Source organism: Mus caroli, chromosome 11 (assembly GCF_900094665.2).
Source record: "Mus caroli chromosome 11, CAROLI_EIJ_v1.1, whole genome shotgun sequence".
In the NCBI taxonomy this organism is placed as follows: domain Eukaryota; kingdom Metazoa; phylum Chordata; class Mammalia; order Rodentia; family Muridae; genus Mus; species Mus caroli.
Genome location: NC_034580.1, coordinates 37,207,499 through 37,223,306, shown reverse-complemented (window position 1 = coordinate 37,223,306; position 15,808 = coordinate 37,207,499). Strand labels below are relative to the sequence as shown.

Below are 15,808 nucleotides of genomic sequence, written 5' to 3'. Positions count from 1 at the left end.
AAAAAAAAAAAAAAAAAAAAAAAAAAAAAAAAAAAAAAAGAAACTCACTGAAGGAGAGATTGGGAGCAGGAAAAATAAAGCATGTCTATTAACATGCTTATTTCTCAAAAAGAATAGTTTCTGGGCTCAGGGATATAATCATGAAGAACATTTCTCTCCTGTGCCTGAGCTCAAGTACCTTCCTACTGATGATCCCATGACTTTAGAGAATTAGCTAAATTAAAGATTGTCTACTTAATATTTCTCCTCCAAGGCTCCTCTTTGATCTCCACTAACTGAAAAAGGAGGCACACTTGCAAGATAAATGTGTTTGCTTAGAGTAGCTGTCTGATATCCAAGATACAAACGGATCCAGACCATTAGTGAAATCCTTTCATGGTAGTCTGCAGCTTCACAGAAATGGCCTCTCTAATGGAGAACAAAGAGCAGATCATCGGGATCAATGTAGTGAAATCTAAATGGCTCTTGACTGATCAGATAAAAGATAGGAAATGTAGGAGAAATCAAGGTCCAGGAATCTTCTGACATCACAAAAATATTCCTGGACAAATTTGGGATACAAACTCAGTTCTTAATGCTGACTTTCTTGGTTTTTATGAAGTGATGGGCAATAAAGAGCTTTCTTGAAGGAGCTTTTATCCTAAGAGAGGATGGATCAAGGGTCTGTGGGTGGTTGCAGATGTTTTCAGGAAACGCCTGTGAAGTGTCGCTTTGCCTTCACTTTGTCCACTTAGTGCAATCTGTTATTCCTGTGCCGGCATGACTCCCCATAATATGTTCATGCTTTCATCGTGTTTCTGAGTTAACAACTTTGACAAATTAATCATCATGCCTAATTCAACAGTCCATAGAGTCCATAGAGTCTAAGCACTTGCTTAACTGTGAAGTTGATTCGGAGTTAATGACTGCGTGCTTTCTCAGATTGTCACCAATACCTCTTTAGATTCTCTTTTCTTTATTGACATCTAGTTTTACTAAGTGAGTTACAGTATTTATTAACTATTTAAAATAATTCCTTTGCATTCTTAGAGTTAATAGCAGTCTAAGAATTTAGGATTCTAAATTTCTCTTGAATAGGGCTTCTGTTAGAGGTAAATTAAGATTAATTTCGGCCACACACTATATAAAACAATGAGTAGCTGTATATTAAATATTATTTATGATCCATGATTAGTCTGACATTGAAAATCTGAGCGGAACAGACTAACATAATTTTACCCACTCAAATTCTTCATTTACATTAAGATAAGAATATATTTAATGGTGTTCATGGATGCAGTCATATTCCTATAAACAAGAATAATAGGATATCTTGCTATTCTACTATTCCCAAGAATTATATGCAGTGTTTTAACAATATTAAAAATTTTGCCACTCATCAAGTAACTTACCTATTAATGTCATAAAAGTTATTTCCCCAAACACTTATTCTCAGGAAACAGCTCCTTATTTGGACATTGGTTTGAAAGATTACAAAATACTTCAATTCCATGAGCAAATGAGATCTACATAATACTTTTAACAGCAGTCTGTGTCTCATTATTTTGCTCTGGGAATTTAGATGATTTAGTCAAGTCTAGGTACCTTGTTATCGTGCTTATCTCTTGCTACCATTGTTGCTTGTGCTTGGATTCTGGGACTATGTTTGCTATTGGGAACTACTCTGTACTTCTGTAAAACATATTTTAATATCTAGTCATATGTGTGCAGGAGGTAGACTTTATTAACTGGGAAAATCACCTCCTCTTTCTGATATATAACAGTGACCAACATATTCATTTCAAGTTACAGTTTCAGACATAAGAGCCAGAGTTATTTTATTTAAATAGATCCCTGGATAAATTCCTTGGCTGCAGTTCTGGAATTGGATGACAGCTTCAGAATAATGAATTGCACTACAAAGATCAACATTGGGCTGGGCATCTGTGGTGGGAATTTAGAAAATGAGAAAGAAGCTATAGCGTTAATGAGAGAAGCTTTGGTTAAAGAAATGCGGAGAACTGATGTTAGCAAGTCTCTCATGGTGTGACTCTACAGAAAAGCCTCTGCGCTCTGAAAAGTTTGTGAACACTGAGTTCCTTTCATCTAAAACTTTTTTCTAAAGGGAAAACTCTAAAGGGTTTACTCAGACTGCCTTCTTAAGGTAAAATGTGTGTCATAGAAGGCTGCATAGTAAATTAAGACAACTTTTGTCAGCAATCAGAAGCTCCGGTGACACAAATCAGCTTAATAAGAGAACTGCATTCAACTGTTGCTTAGCTTCCGACTCTGTCCCTTCTCTATGTCTCTCTATATAACCACTGGTATAAAATAGAGAGCTTTTTTTTTTTTTAATGATTTCTGTAGCAAGCATTAGGGTTTAGGAAACAAGAGTCTTGGTTTTTTCAGTGCTAAGCTGTGTCTTGGATTAATATGTCTTCATGCATGTGCCTTAACAGGTTTAATCTACAAGAGTGGTAGAGACACCTCCCAATGTCCTTTCAAATGTCAATTTTCTACTGCCTGTCTAACGGCATTTCTCTTATGGTTCAGAATGGTGTTTAATGATGTTATAAACTTTACCCTACTTCATAAATCCTAGCATTAATGAATTTTTTCTTATCTGTTTGAAAGTGTATCGAGCATCACAAGTGTGTATGAGCTGTCTGCATGTTCTCGGGAACCCAATTATTACTTCTATTTTAAAGGAGTGTGAGTTTCAGGGAATTAAAGAAGTTGCCTGAAGTCACATGACAGTTAATGAAAGGACTAAACTTTTCACCCTAGCCTACCTGATGAGGCCCTGTACCACTGATGCCACTGTCTGCTTTTCTGTTCCTTGGGCTCAAGGCTCAATCTCTTGGATGCTTAATGGTTTGCTGGTAGCATCCCAGGATAGATTTCTTTCTCTGGTCAAAACTAGTGTCATATCTGGATAGTGGGCCTGTCATACCTTATTTTACCAGAAATAGCCTTGACTTCAGGTGAGACCAAGGCTGTGGCAAATTTTGATCCTGAATCTCCACATTCTCTCTGTGAGCTAAGGCAAAATCACACTTGGCTTTTCTCTCTCATCTCTTGATTTCCTCATTCTTCTACTCTGAGAGTCAAACACCAACAAATCACTCACAAGAGTCATGGACCCAGCTCTTTTAGAAAGCCTGAATTAAATCAGGCCTGCTTCTACTATTGTTCCCTATTCTTGGGCTCAGTAGAGAATCAGATGGAGTCTCCAAAAGGCAAACTGAACCCAGAAAACATATCAATTACACTTTTAATTTTCAATTTTATCTTCTGTAGTTTCTTATTTGTTCTTTTGATTCAACATTAGAAGCTAAATAGCAGAATACTAAATAAAATCAGTCTATAAGTGTGAATGAAGAGAGAGAGAGAGAGAGAGAGAGAGAGAGAGAGAGAGAGAGAGAGAGAAATCAAAACAAAAAGCAAACAAACAAAAACCCCAAACCCACTAACCAAACAAGCAAACTAAACACAACTATGAGACTTAACATGAAAGAATGGCAGTTTCAGCAACCAAATTTGATTGTTACCTTATTCACTAAATAGATCCAGCCAACAAATTGAGTTACTATAACAATCTTTGCATAGAGCACCTGGGCAAGTTAATATTCCTGTTCTTTTTTCTTCTCGGAAAGCAGAAACAACATTATTTAAACTTACTGTGCTCTTGTATCTACATCATAGGTGATTAAATCTAGCAACTTATACAAATATGTGTTTACAGTGCATTGCTTTGTTAATTAAAATTTAGTATTTTAAAAACTACATGTATTGCAAGATTTCCTAAACTAAAGCATTTATTCATTAACAAATAATTGTTGACTTCTTTCTGTATAATGTGCATTGATGTTGCAGAAGAATAAATTACAGGACAAAATAGATTAAAAACTATATATTCCTCTGAATTCATAAACAAGATTTAATTGTGACCCATAGGCTAACAAAGAATTTATATTACCCAGATTCCCCTCATTACAATATTATTGACATATTACTATGAGACATTTCTGATGGTATTTGGAAAACTAAAGACTTTTGTAGCTTACAGGCATAAATTGTAATTTGTTAATAAAAGGATTTATTTTTACAATGATGGACATATTAGAAATGTAGCAAGATAGTCTTTTTTTTTTACATTACAAAATACTTCAATAGCTATCACTTTATTTTTTTTTATTTTATTTTTTTTAATTTTTAATATTTTTATTACATATTTTCCTCAGTTATATTTCCAATGCTATCCCAAAAGTCCCCCATAGCGCCCCCCACTTCCCTACCCACCCATTCCCATTCTTTTGGCCCTGGCATTCCCCTATATTGGGGCATATAAAGTTTGCAAGTCCAATGGGCCTCTCTTTCCANTGATGGCCGACNAGNCCATCTNTNNATACATATGCAGCTAGAGACAAGAGCTCCNGGGTTCNGGTTAGTACATCATGTTGTTCCGACAATAGGGTTGCAGATCCCTTTAGCTCCTTGGGTACTTTCTCTAGCTTCTCCATTGGGAGCCCTTTGATACATCCAATAGCTGACTGTGAACATCCACTCCTGTGTTCGCTCCAATATGTCCTTTTTGGCACAACATTTTTCTATGGCAAATTTTGCCCAGTGGCTTACTTGCCACAATTGGAGCAACTCCATATGGAGGTAATAGTGCTTAATATCTTCTTTGAAGTGGAATGGGGTTACTGTAAGGAGCAAACATGTCTTATAGTCAAAAGATCTTTTAATAATGAAGTAAAAGTGTCATATTTTGTGATTCTCTGATTTTTGAAGACTGTCTCTATATGTAGCATAACTGAATTGTCAAGCATTGGTTATTCTTAACTATTTATTATTTGAATAATCTTGGAAACGCTTGTTCTGAGTCTTAAACTTGCATTACTTAATCATCTTAAACAGTTAATACTGATACCAATGAGAACCTTAAACCCATATCAATGCGCAAATTCTGTGTCAATGTAAAAAATTAATTTTTTTGTAAAAAATTTAACTTCAATTTTGAATCAAATATAAAGATTCCTACCAATGTATGATTATGGCTATATAATGTTTTAAGAATAAATTTGAAATCCTATCCTTATTTGACTCTTTGTTTAATTTCTATATTATTACTATGTCTCCCTCTTTTCACCCTCTTCCTTTACCTAAGAAAGAAGGATAAAGAAGGGGAAAAGAAAGGTAGAAATCACTGAGTCTAAGCTCTCTAGTTTAACTCTGTGTCTAAAGCTATACTATTTGTAAAATTTTCCTTAAAGTTATAATACATCCATAATTCATAAAATAATCAGAACCCTCCATCACAATGTAAGGAACTGGGATGATATTTTTCTTTTCTTTGTTTCTTGTTGAATTTTGGTGAAAAAAATCCTTTTGGGGGACTTAAAGAGAAATAGGAAAATTGGTTTTGTCAAAGGAAAGCTAGTTGGTATCATTTGTCATCCATTTGTCTCTATGTGCTGAGAAAGTTCATGGTGTTTTTGAAGTTCTGATTATAACAGTCTGAAAGGCTGGATGGGCAAGCTAGCCTTTCTGGAAATGTCCTGGAAGCAAGTCTTTAGAGGAAACAGCTTTGATGTAGTTGAAGTAGGATCAAGTGGGAAGCTGGAATGGAAAGTCCCAGAATCTCAGCATCTCTGAGTGTGAATTTTGTCAGGCCTGCCTGTCTTTCTCCTCTTCCATTCTGCAGTATACAAACCTTACAAGCAATACATGACTCTGAAAAGACATTCATAATGAAAGTGTAGGTTGTACAGATCAATTAAAAAAAGTCAATAAAGAAAGACAACTGTCTTTCCTTAGAGGTTAGTTTGATCACATAACCAAACTATAATATAAATTTCCATTCATGCCATCTTAAAGGATGATATGTAATAATGTCATGAGCATTTTGTATCCAATGAGAGTTATTGGCTGTACAAAGACATTTAATTCTCAGCTTGTCCCAGAGTTGTCTGTCTCTCCTCTCTTTCTCCCCCTCTCCTCTTTCTCTCTCTCCCTCACTCCCCCTTTCTCTCTCTCCATCTCTCTCTGTCTCTTTCTCTGTGTCTCTGTCTCTCTCTGTGTCTCTGTCTCTGTGTATGTGTGTGAGTGTATATGTGTGTGTGTGTGAGAGAGAGAGAGAGACAGAGAGACAGAGAGACAGAGAGACAGAGAGACAGAGAGACAGAGAGAGAGAGAGGCAGAGAGAGAGAGAAACAGAGAGAGACAGAGAGACAGAGACAGAGAGATATGTTACTTGTTCCTGCATGGTTAGAAGGTTGAATTGAGTGAAGGAGTGAGAGACTATTTCTCTATCTAGGAAGGAGATGATACAAAGGAGAACAAAGGTAAAGAAATCACAGATGCATCTAATGCATTCATTTAGCTGGAGTTTGGAGAACACAAAAGGAATTATCAAGAAATACTTGGATTAAAATTAAGTTATAAATTTGACAAATACAGATACATGAAAAGTTTCTTTCCTCAATGACTATTGGGGATTCTGTATTATATATTAAAGATATTAGTCTTAATGTCTTATTTATTTGGGAAATAATCTATTCAAGGTTGTCATTTTGCCTTTCACAAAACTTATGGAATTCATTATAATCAGAAGTTCTCATTTTAAATAGTAGACTTCTTTATACTTCTTTATGTCCCCTATATTTCATGACACATCTACAGTATTTTCTACATTAGGTTATAAAGGTAGTCTATCTATTTTATTTGTGTGTTATGAAGGTAATCGATGTTTCTCTCTGTGTTTCATTTAGATTTACTTCTGAGCTTATATATGAAGTGTATATGGCATTTGTGTGTTCGGCATTTAATTTTGGAAAACAATTTTATCTAATGAAAGTTAGTCAATCAACTCTCCTGCCATGGAGCATGTCCTCGATCTCAATGTGGAAGGAGATGATAAAGGCAGGCTGAATGCGGTGTCCCATTACTTTTATTGCTGGCTTCCAGTCACTTCCTTTCCATCTAGCCCATTTAAAATAGGACCAGGTGTAGCATCATGAAACCTTAAGTTTGGTATAGCTAATTCTAATTATGTGATCTTTGCAGAGCAGTGGGGAAAAAGGTTTATTGAAACACATACATGAAAAAACAGGTAGAGGTTGATCATTATTTGCTTTCACCACTAACCTAGCACATATGCTCAGCTCTACCATATGGAAGCAGATTAAGCACTATGAGAGATAAAGAAAGTGAAGGTATATTTGAAACTCATTTTTTTTGTTTTTATGTTTTCATTATTATGACAAAGTAGTAAAACACATGTCAACTCTTCAACCCAGTGCTTACATGAAGTGAGTGCTTACCCTCACTAATGGTAACTTGAAGGTACCTTCTAACTACCACAGAGCTCCTAGAGAGGAAAATTCTCTCCATAAAACCATTAAGATTTTCAGAGTAAACAGTGTTGTGTATAAAAGACAAGGTCATATGTAGTAGAACCAATTGAGGCTTATTCATGACTAGCTTACAAATGAGACCCAGAATAAATCGCTTTTCTAACTGCTGGCCCTGCTACCTTCCCAGTGGTATTTCCCAAATACTTGCTGTTCCTCCTAGCCATGTGCTCATGGTATATCTCCCTCCTCTCATGGTGCCCTCTCCTCACCTCACAGTACTCTCCTCTCTCTCACTTCAATCAGGTAACTCAAAAACCTACCCACCTATAATCCATCCAGTAATTGGTTATAGCCATTTTTATTTCACCAATAGTTTTAAATTAAGGAACAACGTTTGCACAAGAAAAAGCTGGTAACTGAGAATTCACTCACTGGTCTAGACCATTGGGTACAGAGTGTAGCATTATCATATATGCATCGCAACAAACGGAACCTCAACAATTCCCTTCGTTTTTTTCTGTCTAAATAAAAAGGCTCTTTCTCTTACAATGAGAACAATATACAGTAGGTACAACTATGAAACAATTATGAAAATTATTAGATAAGAGGCACATTATAAAAGTCCAGTCTGTTTGTATTTGGCAACTCAGGAGAAATATTCTATTTTGTATCCTCTTCTAGTGAGTTCAGAGTTCTGTATCTAAAACAGTCTCTATCTTAACTTGCATTATCAATCTGAAAATATCTTTTTAGACCAGGAGCATCATCATAAATCCCAAAAACTTCAGCTAAGAGTAAAACAGTGACCATCTAGTACTCAACCCTAAGAGTTTTATTGACTGACTATCAACTTGCTTTCCTTAATTAAAGAGTTTGTAATAGCAGGTAGTAAGGACTGGGATTAAACCTTGTAGTTTAAATGGGTTGCATAGGCATAATAGCTATACAAGAATTGAAACATAAAATAATCATGTTGGAACAAAATTAAATTTACAATCTTGTATCAATGTATACAAAGATTTATACCAATAAAAACCTTAAACCTATATAAATATTCAAAATTCTGTACCCATGTCACAAAATATAACCTCAATTTTGCATCGAAGTATAAAGATATTTTTCAATGTAAGATTATACATGTAAAAATGTTCTTGGACTTCAGAGTACATTAAATAATCTACCCCACTTTGTCTAATTTCTTATAATATTTCTATATCCTCTCCTTTTGTTTTCAACCACCATTTCCTTACTCAAGGCAGGAAGAAAAGATAAAGGGAAAGGAAACAGAAAAGAAATCTTTTGATTCTAACCTCTTTATTTCAGTTACTCCATATCCAAGACCATAATTATTTATAATCATCCCCTAAAGTGACAACATATCTATAACTTCTACACTGACCAGATCTACCTCATCTTACGGGATCAGGATGACAGACTTCATATAATTGCTTCCTGCTGAACTAAGACCAAGAGATTCTTTTGGGGGGATCCAAAAAAATTAGAAAAATGGTTAGTTTTAAGAAAGCTAGTTATAGCACATGTCCAGTCTCTGTGTGCTGAGAAAGTACATGCTTAAATGAAGTTCCAACTGGAAGAGTTTAAGAATCTGGACCAAGTGTGTTAGCTGTTTTGAGGTTGTCCAGGAATCAAGTCTTTAGAGGAAACGGCTTCGGTATAGTTGAGGTAGGATCAAGGCAGGGAGCTGGAACAGGAAGTCTTAGCATCTCAGAATCTCCAAAGGTTGCCTGTCCTCTTGGCTTTCCATTCTGTAACATATAAACCATAGAAGCAATATATTGTTCCATGAAGATATTTGTACGTAATGTGCCTGGTTCACTTAACAGATCAATTAAGGATGGTTTTCTGATCTTTGAGCAGGTAAAATACATCCGTGTTTCTTTAAAAGTTAGTTTGGATTATATATCAGATTGTAATATCACTTTTCATTTATACCATTTAAAAGAAGGGTATGAGCTGGGTAGTGGTGGCGCACACCTTCAATTCCAGCACTTGGGAGGCAGAGGCAGGCAACTTTCTGAGTTCGTGGACAGCCTGGTCTACAGAATGAGTTCCAGGACAGCCAGGACTACACAAAGAAATCCTGTCAAAAAATAATAATAATAATTAAAATTAAAAGAAAAGGAAGGGTATGAAAAGTTTTGAAGGTTTTGTTTTCAACAATATCTATTGACTATGCAAAGACATTTTTATGTCTCAGCCAGTCTCAGAGCTGTTTTCAATGAATAGGATCAGCGAATATATTTTCTGTTTTGTTGATCCTGCCAATCTCCATCTTTTTGTCTGTAGTCAAGATTTTCAGATGGTCTTCCCTGGTCAAATTATATTTTCAATAATTTGAATGGAAGATATAGCTTTTCTTTCCTGTTGTAACAAAGGTAAAATTTCCTTCCTGCCATAACATATCCCTTTATTTCCATTTTTTTTTAATTAGGATGTTTATAGGCTGATCTAATTCAGCAGCCTTCTCTAAAATCCAGTGAATCTTAACAGTTGTGCTATTTGTATCATTGGCTTTTGTCAAACACTTACTAACTACAGGATTTCAATGCTTTCATATGACTGTTTATTACCATAGGTAAACAGTAACTAGAGCCTCATTCTTCAGTGTCATTGAAGGTTTGCCTCTTCAAACCAGTCATAGAAAACTCCCCCCCCCCAAAAAAAAATAAGAAAAAGGATTAACATTTGTGTTTATTAACTCAATTTTAGGTTTCATGCCCTTAATTATAGAACGTATCTCTCTATGTATAAACAGAGATGGGGTTAACTTATGAAGTATTATGACTTTAAATATTAAGTGTCAGGACTTATCAATGGCACAGGTAGATTTAAGTGTCACCGTCATTGACTTGCTTAGCATTTAACCTTTGAGACTTGAGGAACTCACTGATGCAGCATTTTAAGAGGATTAGATTTTCAGAGTTCCTCGCCATAAGAGGAGCATATACAGCATATAAAATGTGATGTGGTCTTGTCGATAAGACAGGCATCATGCTGTTTCTCTGAAGCTGCTTTGCTTTTAAGTGGCTTGGTCTTAGTTTTGCATCCGTAATCCACTGCTGAAAAAGGTATAGGGTTTGTAAGCAAGGAACGTAGGTGTTCAGAAGTCATGAACTTATAATAGAGGCTGGTAGATAAGCAAACTGTGAGAGGCTAGACCCTTCAGGGAAATGGAGAATCAAACCAAGAATAGAATCTCGTTAATGGTGAACAAAATTAAAGTTAATTTTTGAGGAATCAGACCATGTAAATGTATAGGCTCTCACTTGCTCACAAAATACAAAAATAAAAATAGTTTATTATTTCTTCAAAATTCTTTATTTTGAAGGTATAAGTGTAGATTATTTGAAAGATAAGCTGTGTTGCATCTTGTAATTTTGAGAGGTACAATAGTTTGTTTTATAGGAATGGTACAAGCTGGTGACAGTAGTTTCACAGGCAATTTACTCATGTTCACTTTCCAAATCCATTGACTTTAGATTGTCTTAAGTATATCATTTTCAGGAATAGCTATATGACTATTCTTTAATTCATCAGAGTTTTTAAAATTCATTTCTTGAATTTTTCATATAAATTATTACACAGGAAGGTTTTTTTGTTGTTTTTTTTTTTTTTTTTGCTTGGTTTAGTTTAGTTTTGACTTTTTGCTTGCTTTCTAGTTTGTTGGTTGGCTATACTGTATAACACTGGCTGTCTGCGAATTCTTTAAAAATACAAAGTCAACCTATTGCAAGAAACTGACAAATACAAATATCACATGCTGAGAGTAAGGTAGTCACTCATATACACACTTGCATCATCTCAGAGTCTACATGTCTCAGAAGACTTCTGTTCCATTAGAATCGTCATTCAGAAGCAATGGATCGTTATTTCAGTTTTACTGTTTCGTTATCAGTTACATGAATTCACTGAATTTTACTTCAACAATGGAGAAAAGAAGTACTATAATAGTCCAAACTAGGAAAAACAAACAATAACTGTATACAGCCTTTCATGTTTCATGTGACCTTTTCCTGAATTTCATTTTTTCTCAACTCCTAACATCACCCTTTGTTAGTCTAAATGTCATACTATATCCACAGTCACTTTTAAAACCCAAATGTTTTATAATATGCTTCTTGAACTTTAAAATATTCACTATAATTTTATGAATATATCATCAAATATTAGGACTGCCCATTTTCTCTCAAGCACTATGCTAAGTACTGACTGTATGGTCCTGGGGCAAATAGGCACTAGCCAGGAATTCATGCATGCACATAAATTCAAATGACAGCACTTATAATATCAACAGCACTCAAATGAAAGTGTAGTCATGAACGAACACAATTGCTATGAAAATACTATATGATTCAGTAAAATCATAAGGAAATATCTCATTTTGAGAAAGGGACTATAATTTTTGAGTAAAATATTATTTTGTAAGTCTCAATCACCAAGACTAGTCATCTGTATATATAGAAGTAATATGTGTAAATGTTACTTAATGTGTGGTACATGACCCACAAGCAAGGCTTAGGGCATAGAGGATATCCTACCACTCACACCCAACAGAAACCCTTGTACATTGTTGTTACATATAGAAGGTCAAGATCCGGAATCATCCAGAAGAAGGAATACTTTTAGTATTCAAAAATACTTTCTTTCATCCGTGAAAGTACCATTTATGTTAGAAGGGCTTGGCTTCATCTCAGGCTGGTTTGTATTTCATACTTTTGTTATTGCCTTTTTGCCCAAGTAGTTTGAAAAGAGCTTTCAAGTTAGCTCTCCTATAAAGTCTGAAACTAAGTGTGTATGTGTAAGAGTTGAACATATGCACAGTGTTTAGTGAACATTCCCGTAGCTCAGTCCTTCTCTTTCAGGTGACTATGTGGTAATGTCTGTGTCCATAGCTCAGTCTTTCTCTTTCAGGTGACTATGTGGTGATGTCTGTGTACTTCGATCTGAGCAGAAGAATGGGATACTTTACCATCCAGACTTACATTCCCTGCACACTCATTGTGGTCCTGTCCTGGGTGTCCTTCTGGATCAATAAGGATGCTGTTCCTGCCAGAACATCTTTAGGTGAGATGTATTTCTAGGTGCTGTGGTCATCCAATATAAATACCCAAGAAAAGGAGTCTTTATACTTCTTTCTAAGTGGGTTTGCCCTGAATTCAAAGGCAAAATGAAAATCCATGTTTTATTATTTTAATGAGCCAATATGATTATCTATCTATCTACTACCTATTCTATTTAAAGTTTACTGCTTCTCTAGTTCTATATTTTTTAATTAGCATAGGTTTTCTTTAGTACAATTAACAGCAAATAAAATAAAATAAAATAAAAACTGAACAAAAACTTAATTTCAAGAGAACTTTGTGGTTTTCTCACAGTGCATATTCATGAGAGCTTACCACACACATCCTTTCTCAATTATCTGCTTAGTGATGATACCCAAGTTGGAGATCTGACAAAGTAGAAGTACTCTTGGAAAAGAAGCACAGTGAGTAGGGCACAATTGTTTTCTAGTGTCAACTCTTCCTTTTTTTCCTATCACACCACTCTTGGTTAATTCCAACACAAATGATTAGTGTGCTGATAATTAGACAAATTGGATCTTTCCAGAAGAGCCATCTAAATGATTAATAAGAGAGAAACACTTACTGACTAATCTAGGAAGTGGAATTATTTTATAATTATTTGTAATTTAGTCAGGATTTTAGATATGGTAATCCATATCTTAGAATTTTCATCTTTTGCTTATTTGTAGAAGACTCTACAGCGCAAAGCAAACCTGACTCACACCAGCATTATAATCTCCATCCACAGACTACATATAAATCCTCAATACTCCCCCTTAGCTATGTGCAAACCTGGTAATATAGGTCTTGCTGACTCCCTGCTGGGGAAAGTCGTAGAAGAACACAGATTATAAGGTCCAGTAATTTAAATTCCCAGCCATATGTAGAATAGGGGTATACAATAAACTGCATTATCCCCAATCCACGTTTTCCTCACATGTAAAACAGGTAGGATTCCTGATTCATAACTTGCAGGTTTTTATTGGGCTAAAGTAACGTATTTTATGCAAAGCACACTGAGCATTGAAATGCTTCAAAAATGGTAGTGACTCTTATCACTTCTGACAAAATGATCTGTACCAAGTTATTAAACTGAAGGCAGAAGTGATTACTGAGGAAAAAAAACAACATTTGCATATCTGTCCTTTTCCAAACTCAATTTAGTTTCCCATCTGTTTCAAAATGAAGTTATTTTGATTTTTTTCTGATATATGCAGTACTTTGTGTTACAAATCCTATTCAACAATTCAAATATCCTGTCTAATGCTACATACCGAAACAAACTCCAAGTATGTTAAGCAAAACACTGGAAGAGTATTTCTTTTTAGTGTGTCACCATCTCAGAAGAAATAGTAGACATGTTGCTCATCCCTGGCATAGAGCTTCCAACGTGCTACTGCATCACTGATTATTCAGTGAAAATTTCATATTTATGATTAGGTATAAGAAGTGTGCTGGTATATTCCAACAAACCATCTTTCCCAAATTATTTTTTTAAATATTTCAGGCAGTCTTTCCTTTTGAAGACCAGATTCTTTTCACTAATATATCTTTTATGACCATGTCTAGCAACAAACCGTTTGAAAAAAAGATGTGCTGATGGAGGGCCCTTCATAAGGCAGGAAGCAGGTTCTTATTTGATGGTGTATTAATCAGGGATGCTCAATGTTTCTAGCCCAGTTTCTATGCTTTGCTAACATCAAATACAGAAGCTGAAATAATACAAATTATCATATTTTATGCCTGAGATAAATGAGCAAATGTGATGAATGTTAAGTAATATCCACAAAGTAACACAATGAGTTTGTAACAGACCTGCAACTTGAAAAACTCGTCATTGGTTTGTCCTGGGTGTGAGGACTTACTGAATTCTATTTGTCACCAAAGAAAAGAAGCCAAGCTGAACGTTCATCTCTTTTAAATTTTTCTCAGTTCTTTAGATTAGTGCTTCTTAAGTACTGTAGTACATCTCCATCACTAAGAATGTTCGGGAAGTACAGGTAAAATATTCCCACCCGCAAGGTATTTTATTTAATTTACCCCAAGCCTAGCCCAGGTCTTAGACTATTGTGTTTTAATGTTTTAGTTCCCAAAGAGTCAAGTCTGTCATTAGTTTTTGAAGCATGATTGTATATTTGTGAAGCTCTGTGACCTTTCCAGATATTTATCATCAAGATTTAAGTGAAATTACCTTGAACATATGCAGCTTTTGAACTTCTCATCATTGAACAAATACAGCTGACTTGTATGATGTTAGAAGTCCTAAGAACACTCAGAGATATGGGTCAATTTGTAATGACATATTTCTGGATCTTGTAACATGTGGATGTGGTTTGGTGCACAGCTGGTGGCTGGTAAAAGTTAATCACGCTGTAGTGAGAGTGGGCACACAGAAAGATGAAAACACATGTTGGTATTTTTCACTCAAATATTCTAAGGTAAGACAGCATCCTGGAGAAGCTCACTTCATGCCAAAACCAGGAGTAATTAGCAAATGCTCTGTGTCTCATTTCTCTTGCCAAGGTAATAGAAATTTAATTTGTCCAGTCAGTAAAACTGGATTTCAAAGTCACATCATTACCTTATTGGTGGTTGGTGAGTCAGGTAAAACCATGACTTCTCTCCTTCCTATTGTCATAGCTTTTCTTTTCTGTGACCCCACCAGGAAGAATCCTGGAAATATGATGAAAGAATTCCTCAAGCTACACATAGCATGATGAACCTTCTTGAGTCCTTAAATAACATCTCTGTGCTTTGTGAGATCAGTACTTACGTTATGTGTCAGAATTTGTTTGAATTAAGTGTTACATGCAGGGTCTTCTAAAATGAACTCCTCTGTAGTTTCCACCAAAAATAGTTGCATTTTCACATTTTCAACTTTCAAATATAGATTCAGGCCTGATTGTGGAAATAAAAGCTCAGTTTCCATATCAGCTTTAAAGGTCCCTGCAAAAATAAAAGTGGCAATTAGGTACAATCAAGGAGTCCAATTTGAATTAATGTGTACCCAACCTAATTAGTTTCTTTTAGCATAGGAAGTAGATCATCTCCATAATAAACAACACAAATATGTAACCATACTTGGGATTTTACTAGATGTCAGTGCTCTGGGTAGGCAGTTTTCTATTAGAGTAGCAAGTATATAAAATAAATCAATATGAATGCAAGAAAGATTTATTTTTAGTTCAAAGTTTCAATGGTGTCAGAATGTGGCCATTTGGCCTTGTTGTTCTGAGCCATGGAACATCATTTTGAAATTCATCAAGGAGGAAACCTGCTTATGTTACGCAGATAGATGAGGCATAGAGTGAGGTAATGGCATCTTAATATCTCTTCAACTGCACACCTCCAATTCTCCAACTTCCTCCCATGCCACTAAAGTTC

At 35.2% G+C, this 15,808-nt stretch overlaps 1 protein-coding gene and 1 long non-coding RNA gene across 3 annotated transcripts in view; one reads left to right on the top strand and one right to left on the bottom strand.

Moving 5' to 3' along the window:
- Nucleotides 1-15,808, bottom strand: part of LOC110304378 — an 82,209-nt gene that overhangs the window by 40,240 nt on the left and 26,161 nt on the right. The gene's annotated exons all lie outside the window — the stretch shown is intronic.
- Gabrg2 (gamma-aminobutyric acid type A receptor gamma2 subunit) overlaps nt 1-15,808 on the top strand; it is a 91,544-nt gene that overhangs the window by 68,963 nt on the left and 6,773 nt on the right. For both annotated transcript variants that reach the window (XM_021175703.2, XM_021175702.2), the window contains exon 7: nt 12,273-12,425. In XM_021175703.2, the coding sequence (XP_021031362.1) occupies nt 12,273-12,425 (153 nt within the window). The remainder of the gene's footprint in view (nt 1-12,272; nt 12,426-15,808) is intronic.